Below are 23,081 nucleotides of genomic sequence, written 5' to 3'. Positions count from 1 at the left end.
AACAGCATACTATGGTTTAGGGCAGGGGTGTCAAACCGGCCGGCCAAAGGGTCCAACTAGATGACTAGACTAAGAGGTGCCAGGTTTCAGGAGCAAGTTAAACAATGTGTTGCCTACTTCATGTAAAATTCTGCTTCAGACGCTTGTTTAAAGATATTCAACATTCAAAAGAATCTGAATCAGGAAATGTATGGATAAATACATATGTAATGACAGTGAGAAGTCGACTGACTGAATGTGGCTGAGACACTGTTGAAATTGCACTTATCTTTTCTCAAGACATCTCAGGCTGTTAATCTGTTTTGTGAAAGGATGAACATCTACAGAATGTTCTTGTAATTCTTTACAAAAAAAAGGGCACACAGGTTATTGTGCGATGGTTTTTAATCGGTCAGGCCCATCTGAGATCAAATTTGGCTGTATGTGACCAATTAACTAAAATAAATTTGACACCCCTGGTTTAGGGTGCACCTGCACACCTTTTTTTCTCAGATAAGATGAGTGAAGAGGAGAGATGCATATTGTCCCTTCATGCTGTGTCTGCTTGTGAAATCTGTTAAAGCCCATAAATTCTTAATAGTAATCGACTAGCCCTGCCCCGCAACTTTCAGTCAAATTTGGATTACTATATAGTTTGCCTGCAGAACTGATACACAGCAGGGGGGAAGAAAAAGGAGAAAATCCTTCTTAATAAGTCTTTTCATCTCATATTTAGCCTTCGAGACATTTTAACAAGCCTGAAATTCTGATAATTGCACATTTTGAGTAATTTTATATTCTAAAATGACATTCTTGGTAATTCTTGGAAAAAAAAGTACCCTATTGGCACATTCTTTCTTAGAATAGATTATTGCCTAATAACTTCTTCGCAGTTTCCTGCAGCAGGACAGGTTATTCCATGAGGCATACTTTAATTTGTAGAGGAATTATTACCATCACTTCTCTCATTTCTGCAGTGCGGCCGTGCACGATGACTGTTCACACAACTTTCAAACATGTTGCTGAGCTGAGCTGTTCCTGATCTGTCCAGCGATTAAGTATTGCACCTCCATTACGTTGGGTGACTACCAAGAGTTAGATTTAACAAAGAGTGGTCGAATACAAAGCAGCAGAAGCCAAGATGTCCTTTAAGTCCCTAGCATGGCCAAAGCCCACAAAACACTTGATTTCAAAACTCCTATAGTGCAATTCAGGGTTATTTTTTGTCATGCTAAAATCTCCCTCACAGCCACTGCAGACATTACACAGCTGTTTTCATGGGGAGAGTGCTCCTCATAAGGAGTACACTGAACTTCATGTGTCCCTTTAAGAAATCACCTGTTTTTCTAAACACATCAGATTTTTTTATTCTGTTTTTATTAACCCTGTTACATATAATATGCTGCTCCCCGGGCCTGTCTCGTTTCAGGCTATTTCAACCGGTCAGCAGGACATGCCGCCTCAGTCCAGCTGGGAAGGTTAAGTGCTCTGGAGCAGCGCTTCAGTGTCAGAACGACAACCAGCAAGGGAGCAAGCACAAAAACACTCCATCCGAGTGTGTCAGCGCATTCAGCGCTAAATGGGCTCCCTGGCATCTTCCTCAGCACTGCATTATGGGACCTAAACTTGGCCAATAGAGCAGGAGAACATGACTGGTAAGAGCTGTGCCCACAGTCCCATAGCAGGACAGCAGCAACAACAACAGATGCAGACAGAGACAAAGCAGCCTGTTGATGGTGTTGCCTCCCTGAACGGAGACAGCACAGAGTGAAACTGTACATTCACACACACACACGCACACACACACACACACAGGCTGTCACACAAAGGACAGAGTGTCAGAGGTGTGACACAGAGGAGCAACCTCAGCCCTCCACCCATCCTTCCTTTTTAGAAAGAAGTTGACATATCTGCACCACACACACCCATAACACCCAGCGCATGCACATTTCAGCAGCGTTATGTGCATCATTTAATCTCACTGTACAGCCGTTATCATATCTCAGTGATGAGCATGAGGTAGGTACATAATGCAGACACACACACACACACACTAGCATCTAATAAAAAGGAAACATACCATCCAAATCCACCAAATGACACGCTTCTCCTCCTCCTCAGCATTTTGTCAGACTGAACTTCTCAGCAGTCTCTTGCTCTCAGGCTCTTTCCTCTGGGAAGTGTATGCTCTGCTGACAGTCACTCTCTCTCTCTCTCTCTCTCTATACTGTGTTTACTTGCACTTTGTGTCTCTCTCTGACCCGGTCTCCCTGCCTCCCACCCTCTCTCTCACTCTCTCTCTCGTCACTATTTACCCTTCTCTTTTGTCTCCTTCTCTTCTTCTTTGCCACCCGGCTCCTCAGAGCTGTTGTTTTCTACTCTGTCACTTGCCCAGTCAACTGCTTTCCTGAAACATTGCTTGCTCTTTGACTTTCACAGACTGTTTAACACACACAACTCAACACTCTGACACATACAGGTACACTGAGGTAGACACACATATCAGCAAGGGGAGGAGCAAAGTGAGGAGGGGCCACAATTTACCATCTGAACCTCAGAGGTTATTTCCCAGAGACACTCGCACACTGAGGGCTGTTCTGCAGATGTATTTTCAATCCTCACAACCAGCCTCAACATCTGTAGTCTGCCCATATATCCACCACCAGCAAATTAGGTCACTTTCTGCACTGGGTAACCTGTGGTGAGCCACTCACAGTTCTCATTCTGAGAAATGCCAAAACACTCTGAATAAAGAGTAAAAAGCAACACAATATTGTCAATTTGATATGGATGGTCAAGGTCATTATTGTATTAAAACTGTCTACTGGAACTCCTGCCAGATATTCAACAGCTGTGAAACTAGATTCATACATAGAGTGCAATATTAGACCATTAAAGGAAAAGGGAGGGGTTGAACAGCCGTGCACTCAGACTGTGGTGTATACATAGAAACCTCCCCTGTTGTGACCAAAGGGAGTGTCCTTCCTGACACCCTTCCTCCTCACTCTACATCTGACAGGTCTCACTCTCACAGTTAACGTTCCCACAGCTAATGAAAGAACTGAAAGAGGGTTTCCAGCAAAGCTTTGTTTCAAGAAAACTTACAAGGTACTTTACACTTCAAAAAATATCTGTATATTGAGACACTGTTTAATTATTAGCTAATATAATAAATTCCAATGATGGCTGCATTAAGCTGTTTTTTACCCTTATTTAACTAGAAAAACCTCTTGAGAGATTACAGACAGACAACATAGAACAAAAATAAAGAATAAAAATATATAGCTCTAAAGCAATCAATATAAAACACAAGATTAAGATACTACTATAAGATTACTACAAAGAAATGCCAAAAAGTATGTTAATCTACACTAGAAATGAACCATACAATGCAAAAAAATGGCAAGTACACATGATTACAAAGACCAGCTAAGACACACTGTGACATTGGCATATAGTATTGTGTACAAAAATGGGGAACCAGGAGCCAATGAGTGCAACTTTAAAGAGGCAACAGATAGCATCTTTTCCTAAATATATCATTATGAACATAATGTGGGTTGCACAGGGTAGTGTCCACAGTAAAATCAGAAATCTGCCGAAATTTCGCAGAAAAAATCTGCATTACGGCAGGAAACACACCATGTACTGCGAAATTGGTCGGTCAGCCAATCAGGGACTGGAGCGGGTCCTTATAAGGAGTTGGGCATGAGATAGTTGAGTAATGAGCACAATGGCAGACGGACAAAGTTTGGAGACAAGTGAAAAACGGCCCAGCAAAAGAAAACAAGCTCCTCTGTCTGAGGAGGCAAAGAAGAGCAAAAAGGAGAGTGATAAAAGAAGAGGAAAAACAAGAGTAAACCTCAGTCAGGCGTTCAAGAGATGGAGGGAGCTCGGTGACCAAAGAGGCTTCAAAACCATGTCCAGCTAGCTTTCTTTCTAATGGATCAGTAAATAACACGGCTTAATGTTAGCTAGACGAGAGAGGACTGTACTGTACTGGCTGCTAGTTCATTCCTAGCTGGCCAGCATCGCAAATCACCGCAACCAGGGACCGGGTAGCGAGTGTTGGTCGGCTGACATCCTCGTTGCTATTCTACGGCAGCCCTCGGACAGTGATACCCCCCTCCCTTCCTTCTGTTCTCTTCTCATGGAGGCAGCTATCGACAGACATTGCCCAGCTAAGTTACACCCAGCTAAGTGAACACTGAACTTTGTTTCCCATTCAATTTGAGCTCCAACCGGCCGCATCGTTTCCATACGGTACCGTTTATTCTAGAATCTAGACTGTTTACATATTGGTGCATATTGGTATAATTCCACTGTGTCTATTGTTGTTTGTACTGATACTGTACATATTGGTATAATTTACTGTGAGTTGTTTGTACTGGTACTGAGCATTCTGGTATAATTATTTGCATTACTATTTGTTTTTTCTTCAGATAAATCTGATAATTGTTGCTCGGTCTCTTTACTCATTTATTTCGTGGAGTGTCCACACACCCTCTCATTCTACATATACATAGAGGTATACCGGTGGCTTTACAGTCTATACATTTTATTTAATTTAGAGAGTCTAATAGAGTCATATTATTGATTATCTCTGATCCCCACAGTCAATTTGGTCATTGCGACGCAACACCACTGACACTAAGTGTCAGTGTCAAAAAAAAAAGAATCCTATCTGTTGCCTCTTTAAGTCCTTCTGCAAAAGATTCCACATATAAATAAATGCTTGCTTGCCAAACTCTGTATGTACCCTCAGTACAGACAATAAAAACATGCTGTGTGAATGCAGGGCATAGCCATTTTAATTTTTTGCTTAATGTACATACATACGCATGCTGGAGGAAGGCCAAAAATAGCTTTGTAAACAAGAGAATGCCAATGAAAAACTCTTCAAAACTGTAAGGAGAGCCAGCCAACCTGAGCACACAGGATACAGTGATGAGTCACTGGCTTACAGTGGTAAGTCTCAATGCACCATGGTACGGGGTACACTGTCCAAAGCATGCAAACACTGGGTGGGTGCATTCATAATACATCCCCATAAGCAACCACAGTCAAGAATGTGGCAGAGACCAGTCTCCTTTTGGCTAAGAAAGAGAATCAGTTTCTATTTCTAAAATAAAAACCCAGTTTCAGCTTCAGCTTCTTCCACAAGCAGTTCAATGTGTGGTTTAAAAGAAAGACAATCATCTAACACAATGCCCTGACATTTACAAGATGAAGCACACTTTATGCTCTTGTTCTGAAACGCAAAAATAGTCTGGAGATTTTAAAGCTTCACCCTGGCTTTTGTGAATGATATGCACTTTGTTTTCTTATCAACATTCAAGACAAGCATCACATTGAACAGGAACTGTTGAACAGCGATTGACGGGGGGTGGAACATACTGTAAACCCCTGTGCTGACCCCCCACCCCACAACGACTGCCTTCTGTGCATTGTGTGTGTGTATCCTGTCACCTACTGTAATACCCATAAAGTATGGAGTAAACATCAGACTACACATTGCAGCGTCATTATAGCCAATATCCAGAGACCTGAGGGGTATTCTAGGTAGGAGGTTCAACAAACTCTGAGTCTAACCCTGAACTCTGAGTTGATTTACCCTGAGATGGGAAACTCTGAGTTACCGGTTCCAGAACAGCTGATTTGAGTTAGTTCAGTCAACTCTGAGTATGTTCACACTGAGTTAAGCCAAAAATAAAAAGCCATCATCAATGGAGCTCCGACTCCACGATTCACCATGGCAACAGGTAAATAAAAGACAGCGCCTCCATTTTAATCCAGTGGATGTAGAAATATTAATGCACGTGTAGCAGATGGTGCACGTTTATCTTTAAAAGAAGAGCCTGAGTCAGAGTGAGGAAAGTGTAAATAAGTTAACCATAAAGTTAATAAAAAAGTTTTATTCAGTGTTGTCCGTTTATTCATCATTTATCAGACTTACATTTCCTTAATGAAGATAAAGTGGTGGAATCTGACTGTGTATCAGGCTGTAGATACATTACATTATATCAATAATATATTTGTTCAGATTTAATCTAATGGGGAAAAACACAGGAGGCAGCAACTGAAACATAGTAAGATTTAAAACATATAGGCGAGGCTATAGATCAAAGACATAAAGACATGACTGTAAACTCAAAATCTGACCCAGTAATAATATGTTTGGTGATTTGCACTTGAAAAGACGTTGAGGTTAAAATACAGTAGATTTTAAAATGTTGGACATCTATTTGTATCTTGACTCAACAGCATTCAGTGACTTTATTTCAGCTACAAATGTAGTAAATTTAAAGACACTGAAATGCTGCACCATTGCTCACTCAGAAATATTAACATATAATCCCCAATATTAGGCTATAGGAATTATGTTCCATCAGTGATCAATGACATCAGTGATGGAGATCATTAGTCATTGATACTACGTGTCTAAAGCTATTATTAAAATGTACAGGGAGCTCAAATCACAGAAGGGACGAAGCCACAGCTAATAATGTGGGCCACCAAGCTGGTTAACCGCCTCTGTGGCCACTGGAAGTGACATAAGGAACCACTGGTGAGTGCCTGCCCACACAGATAACGCACCGCCTGTCCAACGCCCTACCCCAAATCATTCAAAATGTAATGAACGCAATTTAAATTTAAATTTAAATTTTGGGATTCAATTTTTGGCTCAAGAAGTACACAAGTTGTTATAAACACCAAGGAGATACTGATTTCTTGGCAAAAAATAATTTTAACTTCAGCTTGACTTTAAAATATGCATGTGAGCACCATATGAATGAAATAATACAGATCTAGCCCAGGGGTGTCAAAGGCATTTTCGTACATGGGCCTCATACAGTCAGATTTGAATGCAGGCGGGCCAGAGCAGTAAAACCATCCTATAAATAACATGCACATCCAATTTCTTTCCCCCTTTTTTTGATCAGAGAAGTACATCTTAAAAACACTAATACATTTATAAAACAGGTGACAAACAGCCTGTTATTGGACCCTTTGGTGGACTGGTTCTGGCCCCTGGGCCGTGTGTTTGACACCCCTGATCTCACCTTTGAGACATGGTTCTCTTACAAGACACGGGTACAAAATGATCTAGTGCTGCAGAAATTGCATTAGTTGAAAGTAGTGCAAATTCCTTAACAACTCTGGTTAACACAATCAACTGACATGAAGCGAATCTGGTATTTTGGGGACTTTGGCTGCCTGATAGTCCACCTATGAATCCAGTACAATGCTGTCACAAAATATGTCCTCAAAGATCACCTAAGAGCTTAACACCCCTTTCATTTTCACATGAAACCTGAACTTGGATGTCTTTCTTTTTCTTTAAATACAACCTTGATTTAATTTAAAAATCACTTCAAAAACTACTCATTGAATCCAAGCAAGCAACCAAACAAGCACTTCTGAAGCTCGTTGAGGATGATTCAGGTCAAAACCGTTCACGGTTAAATTGTATCAGTGTGCTCTGACTCACTTTTTCTTTGTGGCTGATGAGTGGATGCGCTCTCAGTCCATATCTCTATCATGGTGAGACTGCACTGATTAAAAGCAATAAAACGCTCCACTGGCATAATGCAGTGTGTGTGTCTGCGCAGTCACACACAAACACACGCACACACAAAATAAGAGTCAGTCTGGCACTGTATAAATAATTGTCATAATTAGAGATTAGAAACAATAGAATAGAATAGAAAATGGTTTTAACAGCATGTTACTGTGCTTCAGTAAACTTAGAAACACCCTTTGTATGTACTATAGGCTCCCTGACAGTGACAGTTCTGCGTGCAGACCTCACCCTCCCTCTAGTGGTTTAGAGATGTCCTGTGAGTAATTTCAGTCAGACTGGTGGGGAAAAAATGAAAGCAAGTTTGAAAGAGAGAGGAAAGTTTGTTGCTGATATATTGTAATTCAAGGTTCAGTTTTTCATTTTTGCTCAGACATATGCATAAGTTAACAAGGGGAAACATAAGATGTTCTTATCCTGTGTAGTATCAACACTGGGTAATGTGTTCAATCAAATTGTCTGTCTGACAACAATGGTATCTGAAGTGAATTTGGCTAATGCATCTCTCTGCATAAATGGCATTGTTAAAGCACAGCAATCTTTAGCATTAAAACACAGACACACATAGTTAGTGACTACCTGGTGAGCGTAGTGGAGCATTTAGCTGCTAAAGAACCAGGAGTCTCATTTATAAATGTTGCGTATGCACAAAACAAGGCCCGAAAGAGCCGTACGCCACTTCCCATGCACAAGTTGTGATCTATAAAAACAGACTTGACGGGAGAAACTTTGACCAAGGTTTCCAAACATTGTGGAGATGGAAAATTCGCAACGCAGATGGTGAGGTGGAAGTCTGATCGTAGAAATTGGCAAAAATTTACATTTAGTTTACATTTTTTAGTATGGATCCTACATGTTGTTTTATAAATGAGACCCCAGATGTGTTTTTTAAAAGTTGGTGGAGAAACTTAAGGCTCATATATACTACCTTTATGTACGTCTGTAACGTCACTGCATTTGTACTTCCATGCATCCTGTTGACATAGATCGAGCCAACAGATGGCACTAGAGGGCAGAGTCAAGTCTTGCACAACAAACGAGGCGATAGTAGAAGAGGTCATAACGTAGTTTTAAATAGAGGCAGCATTGTAGACAGTAGTGGTCTGCGTGTATAAGGGCCAATTATACAGCAGTAATATGTGTAACTAAGTCAAATGTGTAATATTAAGTATTATAATTACACAAAATTTGTTTCAGTTGTTATTACCTGACACGCTTAGGCCTCCATAGTCAACATATCAAATGTCTGATACTCAGTTTCTGTACTCCTATGTTCACCTTTGGGGGTACCCCACCTATGAAGGGGTGTCTCCCACCTTACCCCTCCCCTTGCTGGTGTACTCCACGGGAGAGGTAAGCGACATTGCTCTCATAGTAATTTCCGTGTTTTAGCGCTGTTAAGCTATTTGTAGAAGTTCATTTTTCAGTCTAAACTTATTGTATAATATGCTGACATATTCCTGTGTCACTTAATTTGTGTAGGGGCTCGAGTTATATTGTCATGATTGATGGAGAATTTTGTTTTAACCTCTTGCTGTCAGGTATGTTTTCTGTGTTTTATTGAACTGAATTGAATGTAACATGGCTGCCCTTTTGCTGTTGTACTCCGTGGGAGCAGGGCTCGAGTTATATGGTCAGAATTGACGGAGGATTTTGTTTTTACCTCTTGTTGTCAGAGTTCCAGGTATAAACAGAGATTGCTTTCAAGGATATCCACGATCTGGGCCTCTTCATATCAACACAACGCAGACAACACTAGAATCCACTGGTTACACATGCAGCCATATAACCGTACATCCCGACATGTGGACAGAGAATTCTTTTTACAGTATCACTGATTCATCCCGTTACGCTATTATTTAAATTTCTTTATTGTCTCATATGGTTGGATCTCACTTAAATAACACTACACTGCCTCTACCATCTCCAATGGTACTGCTCTGTTTCATCTGTATCCGCAAGCTTTCAAGAAACGTGCACAAATAAGGTCAAAATGAACCCAGACAAAAGGCTCCGTCCATCTCCGTATCTGACGTTGAGCATACGAGCCCTTACAATCATTAGCTGTCTAGAAACACAACTTCAAGTGAATGCTGCGTTGCTGCGTATCTGCCAGATGTGTAATTAGGCAATGCTTTGCCAACAACTTAAAGGTGTTAATATGTCAGAGTTGTCTTCAGAGCTTGTTGTGCTGCCCCCGTGTGGCCAAAATAATCTATTAATATTGGTTTGAAGGAAAATATGCAGATTTCCAGATTTTCTTATTTCCTTGTTTCATGTTTTCTTTACGCCACTGTAGACCGTTGAACAAATGCACTGTGGCTTTCATTTGACTTTGCCATGTCTATTGTTTTTTTTGTCATGCCAGACTTGTTGCCTAAGTATCTGTCGATTATTTATTTTTATATATATATATATATATATATATATATATATATATATATATATATATATATATATATATATATATATATATATATATATATATATATATATATATATATATATATACACACACACACAGTACAGGCCAAAAGTTTGGACACACCTTCTCATTCAATGCGTTTTCTTTATTTTCATGACTATTTACATTGTAGATTCTCACTGAAGGCATCAAAACTATGAATGAACACATGTGGAGTTATGTACTTAACAAAAAAAGGTGAAATAACTGAAAACATGTTTTATATTCTAGTTTCTTCAAAATAGCCACCCTTTGCTCTGATTACTGCTTTGCACACTCTTGGCATTCTCTCCATGAGCTTCAAGAGGTAGTCACCTGAAATGGTTTTCCAACAGTCTTGAAGGAGTTCCCAGAGGTGTTTAGCACTTGTTGGCCCCTTTGCCTTCACTCTGCGGTCCAGCTCACCCCAAACCATCTCGATTGGGTTCAGGTCCAGTGACTGTGGAGGCCAGGTCATCTGCCGCAGCACTCCATCACTCTCCTTCTTGGTCAAATAGCCCTTACACAGCCTGGAGGTGTGTTTGGGGTCATTGTCCTGTTGAAAAATAAATGATCGTCCAACTAAACGCAAACCGGATGGGATGGCATGTCGCTGCAGGATGCTGTGGTAGCCATGCTGGTTCAGTGTGCCTTCAATTTTGAATAAATCCCCAACAGTGTCACCAACAAAACACCCCCACACCATCACACCTCCTCCTCCATGCTTCACAGTGGGAACCAGGCATGTGGAATCCATCCGTTCACCTTTTCTGCGTCTCACAAAGACACGGCGGTTGGAACCAAAGATCTCAAATTTGGACTCATCAGACCAAAGCACAGATTTCCACTGGTCTAATGTCCATTCCTTGTGTTTCTTGGCCCAAACAAATCTCTTCTGCTTGTTGCCTCTCCTTAGCAGTGGTTTCCTAGCAGCTATTTGACCATGAAGGCCTGATTGGCGCAGTCTCCTCTTAACAGTTGTTCTAGAGATGGGTCTGCTGCTAGAACTCTGTGTGGCATTCATCTGGTCTCTGATCTGAGCTGCTGTTAACTTGCGATTTCTGAGGCTGGTGACTCGGATGAACTTATCCTCAGAAGCAGAGGTGACTCTTGGTCTTCCTTTCCTGGGTCGGTCCTCATGTGTGCCAGTTTCGTTGTAGCGCTTGATGGTTTTTGCGACTCCACTTGGGGACACGTTTAAAGTTTTTGCAATTTTCCGGACTGACTGACCTTCATTTCTTAAAGTAATAATGGCCACTCGTTTTTCTTTAGTTAGCTGATTGGTTCTTGCCATAATATGAATTTTAACAGTTGTCCAATAGGGCTGTCGGCTGTGTATTAACCTGACTTCTGCACAACACAACTGATGGTCCCAACCCCATTGATAAAGCAAGAAATTCCACTAATTAACCCTGATAAGGCACACCTGTGAAGTGGAAACCATTTCAGGTGACTACCTCTTGAAGCTCATTGAGAGAATGCCAAGAGTGTGCAAAGCAGTAATCAGAGCAAAGGGTGGCTATTTTGAAGAAACTAGAATATAAAACATGTTTTCAGTTATTTCACCTTTTTTTGTTAAGTACATAACTCCACATGTGTTCATTCATAGTTTTGATGCCTTCAGTGAGAATCTACAATGTAAATAGTCATGAAAATAAAGAAAACGCATTGAATGAGAAGGTGTGTCCAAACTTTTGGCCTGTACTAATATATATATATATATATATATATATATATATATATATATATATATATATATATATATATATATGATACTCCTGATTGCTTTATTGATCATCATTTGTAAAAGTCTCAATGTTGTTTGTGTGACATCATTTCAGACACAAGGCTCTGTTTTAAATCTGACTGCAACTCATCAAACCAAGAATCAAAGAACTGCTGTCTTGACTGTGTCTGTAGCAGCATGATGCTAAAATATGCATATCAGAAAGTCTGTGTATAGAGTATATGCTTAACACATTAACTTAATTGCATCATTGTAGTGGTGACACGTTAGTTGCATTGTTCATGTTGTCAAAGGAGGGAAATGATGTCACACAAACAACATTGAGACTTTTACAAATGATGATCAATAGCAATCAGGAGTATCATATATATATATATATATATATATATATATATATATATATATATATATATATATATATATATATATATATATATATATATATATATATATGTGTGTGTGTGTGACATCATTTCCCTCCTTTGACAACATGAACAATGCAACTGACGTGTCACCACTACAATGATGCAATTACGTTAATGTGTTAAGCATATACTCTATACACAGACTTTCTGATATGCATATTTTAGCATCATGCTGCTACAGACACAGTCAAGACACCAGTTCTTTGATTCTTGGTTTGATGAGTTGCAGTCAGATTTAAAACAGAGCCTTGTGTCCTCCTTGTTTAATGTTATATGACCTCATGACGCATGATTATTTATCTATTGCACCTGCCTACTAATTCCCATATGTGCTGCAGGTTGTAACAAAGGGAATTTTTCCTACTGATGCTGTCATTCTTTTGAGCCATCATACTTTTAAAATTGAAAACATTTGTTTCTGTAGTTGCTTTCAGAGTCTGGTAAGAGTCCTCACTGTTGCTGAGTAAAACACATTGATATCATCCTATCCACACCACCACCAACACTTTCTCTGTCACTACTGAAATGTTGGGAATCGGGTTGTGTGACTTCATCCAACAGCAACCAGTTGGATGATGATGTCACCAGGTCACCACAGCGTGTTTGACATTCACCTCGCTCACACTTACACAGGTGCGCATGTGGGTGGGAGAGAGAGGTGAGAAAGGCTGAAGGCTGAAGCAAAATTAAACAGTAGCTAAACATATTAAGTCATATTTATATTCCAGTTCTCTAATTCCAGGCCTTGTTTCTGCATCATGTGCAGCACTTTAAACCTAAAATAATTGATTTTTTTTTGGCCATTTGCGGCAGCTGAAACAAGTTGTGAATACAACTTTTAAGGTTTCAGCTTTGTCTCTCCCTTGTGTTTCCTGTTTCCCCTTCCTGTGGCCTCCACTACAAAGCCAGTTCAACTTACCCAGCATATATTTTCGTTATCTGGTCTGTCTAACCCCTAACATTGTCTCTCTGGTTATCAACTAGTTAAGTCAAGTCTGGGTTTTCCTATCCAGCCACGAGCACATTCATGTGAAAGAGATGGGGGTGTAAAGTAGTCTGCTTCATGTCATATGAGCTGAAGCAGTATGAACGGTGTGAGACAGTAAAAGGTCAGTGGTGTGGGAAGTAGATGATACTCTGTAATCTTAAAACAGAAAGTCTAGAAACATTGAAGACACTATCCAAAAATTCACCGTAAGCTGAGACTTAAATTACGTAGAGGTATTACTGTGCTATGGGCCTATGGGACATTAGTATGGAGTATTTTTTGCTGTTTAGTTGGATGATAATGAAACTACTCTAAACATGTCACATAAAACACTTTAAAGTGATGACTGTTTCTGCTGCTGAAGTAAAGAGTGGAAAAATAGTTAAAGGGATAGTGCACCCAAAAATGAAAATTCAGCCATTATCTACTCACCCATATGCCGATAGAGGCCCTGGTGAGGTTTTAGAGTCCTCACATCCCTTGCGGAGATCGGCGGGCGGAGCGGCTAGCACACCTAATGGCAGACGGCGCCCCAGACTAACGTCCAAGAACACAAAATTGAATCCACAAAGTATCTCCATACTGCTCATCCGTAGTGATCCAAGTGTCCTGAAGCCGCGACATAAAAAGTTGTTTCGAAAAACGTCACATGAACCCTGTTTTTAACCTCACTGTAGCCTGTAGCTCTGACTGCTTCTCTGTGCTCCGCGTTCACGTGTGCGCGCCTGCGCGAGACCAGCGAAAGCATGAGCTTTGCTCACCCGTGTTTACATCACGTGACACGTGCACCGCAGGGAGAGACAACGTACCCACAGTAACTAAAAGATAATTTGCACTACGGTCTTTTAGCAAAGGACAGCCCAACATGTCTGAAGACTTTGAAATTGAGGAGGAACAGCATTTCTTTGTTGAGCCGTATTTGTTTAAGCCCGAGTATACGGACGGAACTCAGGCTACTGGACGAAGCAGCTGCCGCAGCTCATGAGCCTGACCCTCAGCCAGCCGCAGAATACCGGAGTCTAGCACTGGAAACCTGGTGGTGTAGTTGTTTCAAATGCAAAGCAATGCCAATGGATGAGGAAAGTCTTTGCTGCTGAGACTGGGAATTGGCAATGCCTGCACTTGAGAATCTGCACATCAGTACTGTGCATCACCGATCACCCTGAGCGCGCGCACACGTGAACACGGAGCACAGAGAAGCAGTCAGAGCTACAGGCTACAGTGAGGCTAAAAACAGAGTTCATATGACGTTTTTCGAAACAACTTTTTATGTCGGGGCTGCAGCACACTTGGATCACTGTGGATGAGCAGTATGGAGATACTTTGTGGATTCAATTTTGTGTTCTTGGATGTTAGTCTGGGGTGCCGTATGCCATTCGATGTACCAGCCGCTCTGCCCGCCGATCTCTGCAAGGGATGTGAGCACTGTAAAACTTCACCAGGGCCTCTATCGGCATATGGGTGAGTAGATAATGGCTGAATTTTCATTTTTGGGTGCACTATCCCTTTAATGACTCATGAGTTCTATCTGACCCAAATGTGGCATTTGTAATAACAGCAGCTAATTAAGAGTATGTGGATTAATTTACTAATAAAATATTATCTGTTGTATCCTAGTTCTCGTCACACAGGTGTCTTGTGTTATTTTGAGCTGCAGTGATGGAATCAGAGTGTAAAGGTAGCAGCAGTATCACTGTGGACTAAAGTAAACTTTGCATAATTTCAAATACTGCTAAAATCATGTTTTGTCGTGTGTAAATTATCTCTGCATTTGTTAGAAGCTCTGTTTCATAACCAGTGGAAATGGAGCCCAGGAATAATGAAGTGCTTCTACTGACCTATAACAATATACAGTGTAGGCTCCTCTTTACCTGAGACCCCAGACTTTCGTCCATGGATACTTTTTTCTTCAGTGGTCCGACTGGTCAGAGGTCGGAGTGTTGACAGGCTGTGATCCGTGAACCCTGAAGTTAACCTACTCCGGAGCAGGTTAGCCGTTTAGCATAAGTTGCCATGGTGATTTGTCCTGGTAAAAAGAGAACCAGCTTCATAGTACTGAAAACCCTGAGTTAACGCAGAAGTTACCTCGCAAACTTAAAATCCTACTTTATATCACAGGCCTCTAGTGTCTCATGTTTGCTTTCAGTCTGTCTCTGTGTGTTTGCTGGGCGCGGCCTCCTGGTTCCCTCCTCCTTTAACTCCTCCTGATTGCCCGCAGCTGCTGAACCTGCACACCTGAACCACATCCATAATCAAGCCACTGGCTCAGACATCCGCATCCAGCCTCGTGCTTGTCTTCTGCCTCTCGATTTTGACTGCTCTGCCTTCAGCTAATCTTCAAACTACAATAAACTGCCTTTAACCATTCCCTGTTTCCTGGTTGTGTTTGCATTTGGGTCCTAAGTTAAACTGCCACAACAACAACAACACATATAATTAACTCTTAAGTCATTTGGAGTTATGTTTGTGTCCACCTGATGGATGTAAGTCCAATATTCACTGTTCTTGTAGCTCTGTCTTTGGTCTCTACCAAATCCTGATGAAAACATCTGGCTCTTTAGCTGCTACATTCTCCACTATGTTCACCACATAGCCTCTACCTGTGTCTGTCTGCTGTTTGGTACAACAAACTGTGGTTTTGGCTCACATTTACTCTATAAAAACATTGGCACAAAGTTAAAAAAAAAACAACTATCTGCTAGTGGCACCACTACGGGAAGTGAGAAAATATGTCCTGACTCTAAAAAGACGAATCCTCTGCAAAAGATTTGCTTTTGCAGCTTTTTCATGTTTTATGCAAACAGCACACAAGTGCTAAGTATATTCTCGTAGACAATGAGTATAAATAACGATGCAGTGTGCAGGGAAATTAATGCACTAATTTCTCACTTATAATTATGTCTCACAGAACATTTTTCAAACTTCATAGATCGTCTTCTGTCTCAGCTCTTTGTCTCTCCCATCAGTCCAGTTTTGTTTGTGTTGTTTCAGTCCCTCATCTCATTCTCAATATCTTTCTCCTTGTCATCCATTGGCAGTGAGACCTATGAGAGACGTGATGTTTCCATCTTTATTACTTTTGTTCCTCCCTTGCCGCCTCTACCCTCTTCCCTCTCTCTCCTCACCATGTAATAATGTATTTAGTCATTAGATGGATTCCCGGGAGGTGATATACGCCCAGATGGACGTGAGAGACCTTTCTCTTTTCCTTCATCTGTCTCTGCCTCCCTCTCTCTCTCCATCCCTCTCTTCTGTCTCTAATAGGTTACTCAGTCATATGAGGTTTTCCAGGAGGGCTGCTGATTTAGAGACTGAGCTGATGCTCTGCTTTAATGGCTCCTGTCTCAACCACATCCATCACCATCTATTATAACACACACAGGGATACTCACATACACAGAGGACAGAGGCATCAAACCTTCAAATTGAGCAACAGCTGATTTATGAATGTATCTTCTGATTTGTTTTAATCAGAAGATACCTGCATTACTGACTGGTGAAGCACAGCTGTTCAAAGTCAGGCTTTTACATCAAGTTTGATTCAATGCGAGTTAAACATGGTGTATTTTATTCTGATTTTCTGATTATCATATTGTTGTGTGTATGTCACTTACCGTAAATGTTTCACCCATTGAGATGAGCTTTGTGACATATGTAAGCCGAGGTCAAAACTAGAGCTGCGATTGATGGTTTTTCACATTGTTAGTTGATCTGTCAATTGGTTTCTTGATTAATTGATGAGAGGTTTAGTCTATAAAATGTCAGAATATGGTGAAAAATGACACAGCAAACCTTCTTGCAACCGTACGTGTGGATGTGCCATCCTGGAGGAGCTGGACTACCTGTGCAACCTGATTGGGCTGCAGGTACCACCTCATGCTACCAGCAGTGACAAGGACACTAGCAGAACACAAAACTACAAAAGAATCAGTCAGGAAGGATAAGGAGAGAGCAACTGTCTGTGGCTGACACATTTAAAACCATTCCCTTTTGGGGGGGTTGTCTTGCTTTTGCCTCTCCATTGCACCTGTTGGTACTTTAATTTGCACCAAAGCAGCTGAAACTGATCCACAATCACTTGTTCTTCCTAAATGGACAGATTGACATCCCTGACGTCTGCAATGATTAAGTGTTGCCCTAATGTTTTTTAGCGCTGTGCATGACATGTATGGGATACATATTAATGGATGACACACAGTGGAGCTCATTGCCGGAATGAATTACATCATTAGTTGATGTTGGGATAATAAGAGTAATTTAACATTTGTAACTAGACTTTTGTATAAACACCAGATGGACTAGTGGGGAAAAAATATAGTCCATCTGCTGCCTTGAACATAATAAAACTAAAAATGATTCACATGATACAAAAATAACAGGGCACAGAAATAAAAAGCACAAACTGTACACAAAAACACCTTTGCTCTGAGAAGCTCTTGTTTTCTGCAGAGATTTCTAAAAGAGGTACATTAAGGGCTTGTGCATCATTTCACCATTCATGACTCAGCATATATCCACACAGGGAAGGACACAATGCAAATATGCTGGGTGCAAGGCAGAATATAATGTGGTTCTTGTAGTTATTCCAGTCGTGGAAATCAACATTATCCTTCCAATAACCATCATATAACTCTTGCCCTACTGATACACTGTAACAAGCCCTGAATTCAACATCAAACTCAAAGGTACCCTGTAGAGTTTTTGACCACTAGCAGCACAATGGAGCAGTTTTTTTTTATGGTTTTTATGATATATATTGCTTTCATGAATGTGTTTCAAGCTATTCCACTGATCTACTAGTGACAGGAACACACCAAGAAACACAGCAATACACCAGCAACAGCAGTGAAGCAGGAGTCAGCACTGATTCAGTTTCTTAAAGGCATAGCCTACTATGCAGTAGTTGTCGGTTACTCATTGCAATCAGTCTCACCAGCGAAAGTGAAACGAAACCTAACCCAAATTCATTCTCATTTTGCAACTGTCTTCGTCCACAATATCTGTATCTTTTCATCACCATGTCCACAATTTTTGTAGCTTCCTCTTGCTGCTTACGTTCTGGCACCTGGTCACTACCTTTTTATGAAGTCTCGACCTCACCTCTGTGCTGTGCTCCGGAATGTCACAAACATAGCAAAGTAAGAAGAAGAAATAGCTGCAAGTGGCAGTCCCGGGTTCAAGCCCTTTCTCAGCCAACAGAATAATAAAGGGAAGCAGCTTAATTGCCAAATTCAAAACTGCAAGCAGCAGCAAGCAGATTTTAGTCTTTACAAAGCTGAGCAAAGTCACATCAGCTACTTTAACTTGTCTAAAGAAGGTGTAACACCAGTTACACACTTGTTTTATCAGTTTTATCAAAGTCCTACCTTTTGCTCCCCTCTCACCGTTTATGAACAAAACTTTGTGGGTACATTCAGGACTTAGTGCAGGATGTATCCACTGAGTTTAAACAGGATTTCTCAAAAACAACTTGAGCTATGGCCAATTTCCTGCTAAGCCCTGCCCTTTGCAAAGACTTTTTCATTAATGGCAGCCATGTTTTTTGACCAATCTTGCTCATAGATTGCATCATAGCCTACTTTGTTTTTCAGAAAAACCCTTCATAGTATACCCCTAAAGTACTTAAAGTACTCAATTTGCAGCAGAGTGTCCTCTGTCAATGTTACATAAATTATTATTATTTGATTATGTGTCTGAAACACTTTATATTGTAGCTGTGGTGGAGGTGGAGTTAACTTTAAGTACCTTATATCCTATACAGCAGCTTGATCTGTAGCAATGCATTTTGTATTATTATGTTATGCATGTCAAATCTAGACACTTAGTAGAATAAGAAGTACAGTATTTGCATCTGAAATGGAAAATAATTAAGAGTGGAAATACTTAAGTAAAGGACACTAACTTCAAAAGTATCCTTCAGTACAATATTTGAGTTAATGCACTGTCCACTGCTGCAAATTTGTCAAACAATCATACATTGCTGTGCTGTTATTAAAGGAGAGGTCTGTAGTGTTACATGTGTTTTTGTCTCCACTTACAGACATGACTAATAAGGTAGCTTTGCATTTTATTCACTTATATAATCAATGGATAGTAAATCAATCATCATCTAATCAACTTATACTTATATTTCAGTATTAGGACCTCCCTTAGCTGTTACCATGGGAGCCATTAAGCTTCTTTGGGTAGGAATGTGCATAACAATATGCATATACATTCTTCTCCTTTTTCTTGCATTCCTCTTACTTGTTCCTAGCATTCATTATTTTCTATGAGTCTATCACTCCCGTCTAAACCTTTGCCTTGTTTGCCTTCTATTTTTATTTCCCTACTTCCCCTATAGTTCCTGTCCCTGCTGGTGGATTTTAGTGGAAGTGACAGCAAGCCCACCCATACACCCACTCTTCCAGATCACACACAAATGAACGTACACATCCTTAAACAGCATCACAGAGGACCACTGACAAATACAGAAATGTGTGCGCGATCCACACAAACACACAGACTCGGCTCGTGTGCACATTCATGCACACAATTAACAAGCTATGACATTTGTACACACAAACACACACATACACACACTCATGCTGCACCTCCTCCACCCACGGCCTCTGCGGTGCCTTCAGCCCTCCTCTCCCCCGTTGTTCACTCTTCCAGACGACATTGATCAGAGAAAAACATCCATTTAATTCGCGTACTTCCCCCTCACTGCAGCTCTGGCGGGCTATAAAGAGCAGCGCACAGACCCAAGATCCCGCGAACACAATGAGAAACACCCACAGGGGCGACTGCAAACTCTCAGCCCACACAAAAACAATTTAATCAGGTGCGCTCTGAGAACATGGCAATTTCCCCGCACCATTTCATTTCCCACTTAATGGGAACACACAAATACAAACACAAGCTGCAGAAGTTTAAAGCAAATCCCCCCAGATGCTGCTGTGACTCATGCGCCGCTGTATCAAAGTTCACATTGATCTCATCACCACAGTCGGTGAGGGAATAAGAGACGGGTTAATGGAGGAAGAGACTGATTTGGTTCTGAATCAGTTAGAGCCAAAGAATAAAGAAAAGCAATTGCAGAGGTGAAGAGCAACAGGGGTTTGGGAAGGGGTGCGTAATGATGTAAAAGAGGGGATGAGGTATAAGCAGAGATGAGACGTAATGACCGCAGGGGCATGGGTGACAAAGGAAGGTATGGGGATGTAGGAGGTGAGTAAGAAGTGTTGGCAGATTGAGGGTGGATTAATTGAAAGGGTTAAAGCATTAATGGCGAGCAGAGGATGGAGGAGAGGAGAGGTGTGAGGAGAAGAAAGGGCAGTGTGAAGTCTTCTTTCACTGGGGTTTGACTTTTATCAGCTCTCAAGTGGACTTCTTGAGTCATAATAGGGACGCAAGAGGTGACACATGATGAGTAAAAAAGAACTGGGGGAAACAAAACATTCACATAAAAGAGTTTAAAAAAGAGACTGTCACTGCTGGCCAGTTTTTTCTGCTGACACTGGTAGCATAAATCACACACAGTATGTGCCAGTGCATATTTGTGTGTTTATATAGGGAACTGGGACAAATCCTGAATCCACTCCAGCTGAGAAGTGCAGATTAGCCACCATCTATTTTGAGCTGGAATCAGCAGCAGATTCTGCAGACGGGGCCAGCCGTCCGCTCAACACTGCAGAACTGTGATTTGTCAAGCCTCTTATTCTTGGACTGCTGTGTCAAGACTCTTTTTATTGATACTGGGACTATTTATTCATATCCTGAACTACACTTCAGCTGCATTCCACTGTTTAATCGGACTCATCCTACTTAATTTATTTTTATCCTCTCTTTTATTCTGTTTAAATCCTATTTATGTGTCTTTTTTGTTGCCTTGTGTTAGCTTTTCTCAAAGGGATATTTCAGATCTTTAGAAGTGGGTTTGAATGAGGTGCTTATCCATAGTCAGTGTATAATATACAGTAGATGTCAGCCCCCAGTTTGGAGAAGCAGATATGAGTACCAACATGGAAGCTAAGAACTGTACTGTGGTGGACAGGGGAACTAGCACAAAGTATTTTAGCCACCTGAAAAACAATATTGGTTTATATGTAACTATCTGATTGAGGTAGCGGTAGACCGGCAGCTCCCATGTTCAACGAGCCAAAATTAATATATTTCTGAATGGAGTCTGGTGGCTCTGAGGAGAGCAGATAGATAGATAGGAAACTGAAGCTGTCAACAGCTCTCCTGACTGAATTTGTTTTGTTTTTTGTGGCAAGGTAAAGAAGTGAAATTATTCTCTCAATAGTCTTCACTTTGACTGTTATTGGTGATTTTAGGTGAGACTGTTTTTAGGCGGCTAAAATATGTTTTGCTGCTGCCCCTGCCACAGCAGTACATTGCTTAGCTTCCATGTTAGTACTCCTGCCTGCTTCTCAAACTGGGGTGTGCCAACTGCTCTACTACAGCATCTACTGTAGTAAATACACTGACAATGGAAAAGTACCTCATAAAACCCCACTTCAAAAGATCTTAACTATCCTTTTCATGCCTTTATGTCCTATACAAAGCACTTTGATTTGCCCTTTTTGTTGAAAGGTGCTATACAGATTAACTCATCTTGCCTTGACATGAGCATGGAATAGAAGATCCAAAGCCAAAGTCAGCAGACAGAGGCTTCCCGCTGATGGCATAACTCCACAATAAAGACATCTCTGCACAGGTGACAGATTGAAATCTTTTCTTTGTGTTTAAGTTTTTGTAAGACTTACAAATTGTGCATAGCTCTGGAAACTGGCAGCTTCTGTGTGCAAGGAATTATGCAACATGTTCACACCAATCAATTTGTAACACAGTTTTTTAAAAAACGGTGGTGGGGTGCTATCAATAGAGTTGTAGCCTACTTTCTCACTTGTTTTACGTCACTGATAGTGTTTTGTGTAAAGGGACTTGTTTCACAGGAGTGTTTTCTTAAATTAACTTTTGCTGAACAGCTGCCACTGTGGCCACAAGTGGCAATTACAGGACAGCTGCTAAATACTAACAATTGAAGTACGTCACATTTTTTTATATGATACCAGTAGATCTTTACCTTCCTTTGCTATAAGGAAACCTACATCTTCTGTCGATGTCTTGGAAGATGTGTAATGTCTACTACTACCACATACACAGTGCTTCCTCTGGAGAAACAAACCCATAAATCACATAACATCTCCCTCTGCACTGCATACAGTAGGGACCACGTTTCCTAAGGGGGACTTTTGCTTCCACATATTAGACACGGACTTACCATGTACTGTATATGCACACAAACATGAACGAATACCCACTGGCACACAGCCATGCCTGAAAAATCCATGCATGCGTAAAGACATTTACCCGTTGGCTCACACACAATTCAGAGAGCTCAGATTTCACGTTATTCACAAATTCTTCTTATCATAATAATACTTCTCCTGCTCTTGGTTTTCTATCTGTTCCTTCCCTTGAATTTCACCCTGTGGCATGAGCACAGTATTTTGAGTTGAATTTATGAAAATATAAAAAAAAAACATTGCTCTCATCCACCCACTCACATATGTAGAAACCCAACTTCATGCCCCTCACACACCATCCCCCCGCAATCAAATGCACGCACACGTATGAACACAGCATGGTGCCATAAACTGTCACAGATTGAAGCTCCATAACCAGACATTGCAGCACCATTGCAGCATTACTCGAAAGAAAATTTGCGTGCTACCAGGCTTCCACTGGCTCTCCCACAGCATGTACACACACACACATGCACATGCACATCTACTCTACACACAACACAAATAAATGCACGCACAGCAATATTTTCCTCAAGTTTAAGAAAAGACAGAAAGGACTAAAAACCCTGGAAATAGATTCACACTTCACTTCATTGTGAGTTTATGCAGCTCTGAAGTGTT

General features: G+C 40.9%; 1 protein-coding gene across 4 annotated transcripts in view; it reads right to left on the bottom strand.

Moving 5' to 3' along the window:
- Positions 1–23,081, bottom strand: part of rap1gap2a (RAP1 GTPase activating protein 2a) — a 123,758-nt gene that overhangs the window by 100,377 nt on the left and 300 nt on the right. For 2 of the 4 annotated variants that reach the window (XM_033630674.2, XM_078167281.1), the window contains exon 1: positions 2,060–2,250. The exons of the other annotated variants lie outside the window; for them this stretch is intronic. In XM_033630674.2, coding sequence (XP_033486565.2) covers positions 2,060–2,103 — 44 coding nt within the window. In that variant the 5' untranslated portion in view covers positions 2,104–2,250. Of the gene's footprint in view, positions 1–2,059; positions 2,251–23,081 lie in introns of those variants that run through there. 4 annotated transcript variants of the gene reach the window in all.

This window comes from Epinephelus lanceolatus, chromosome 4, assembly GCF_041903045.1.
Source record: "Epinephelus lanceolatus isolate andai-2023 chromosome 4, ASM4190304v1, whole genome shotgun sequence".
Classification (NCBI taxonomy): Eukaryota; Metazoa; Chordata; class Actinopteri; order Perciformes; family Serranidae; genus Epinephelus; species Epinephelus lanceolatus.
The sequence above is the reverse complement of the archived record's forward strand: the minus strand, read 5'-3'. Positions and strand labels throughout refer to the sequence as shown.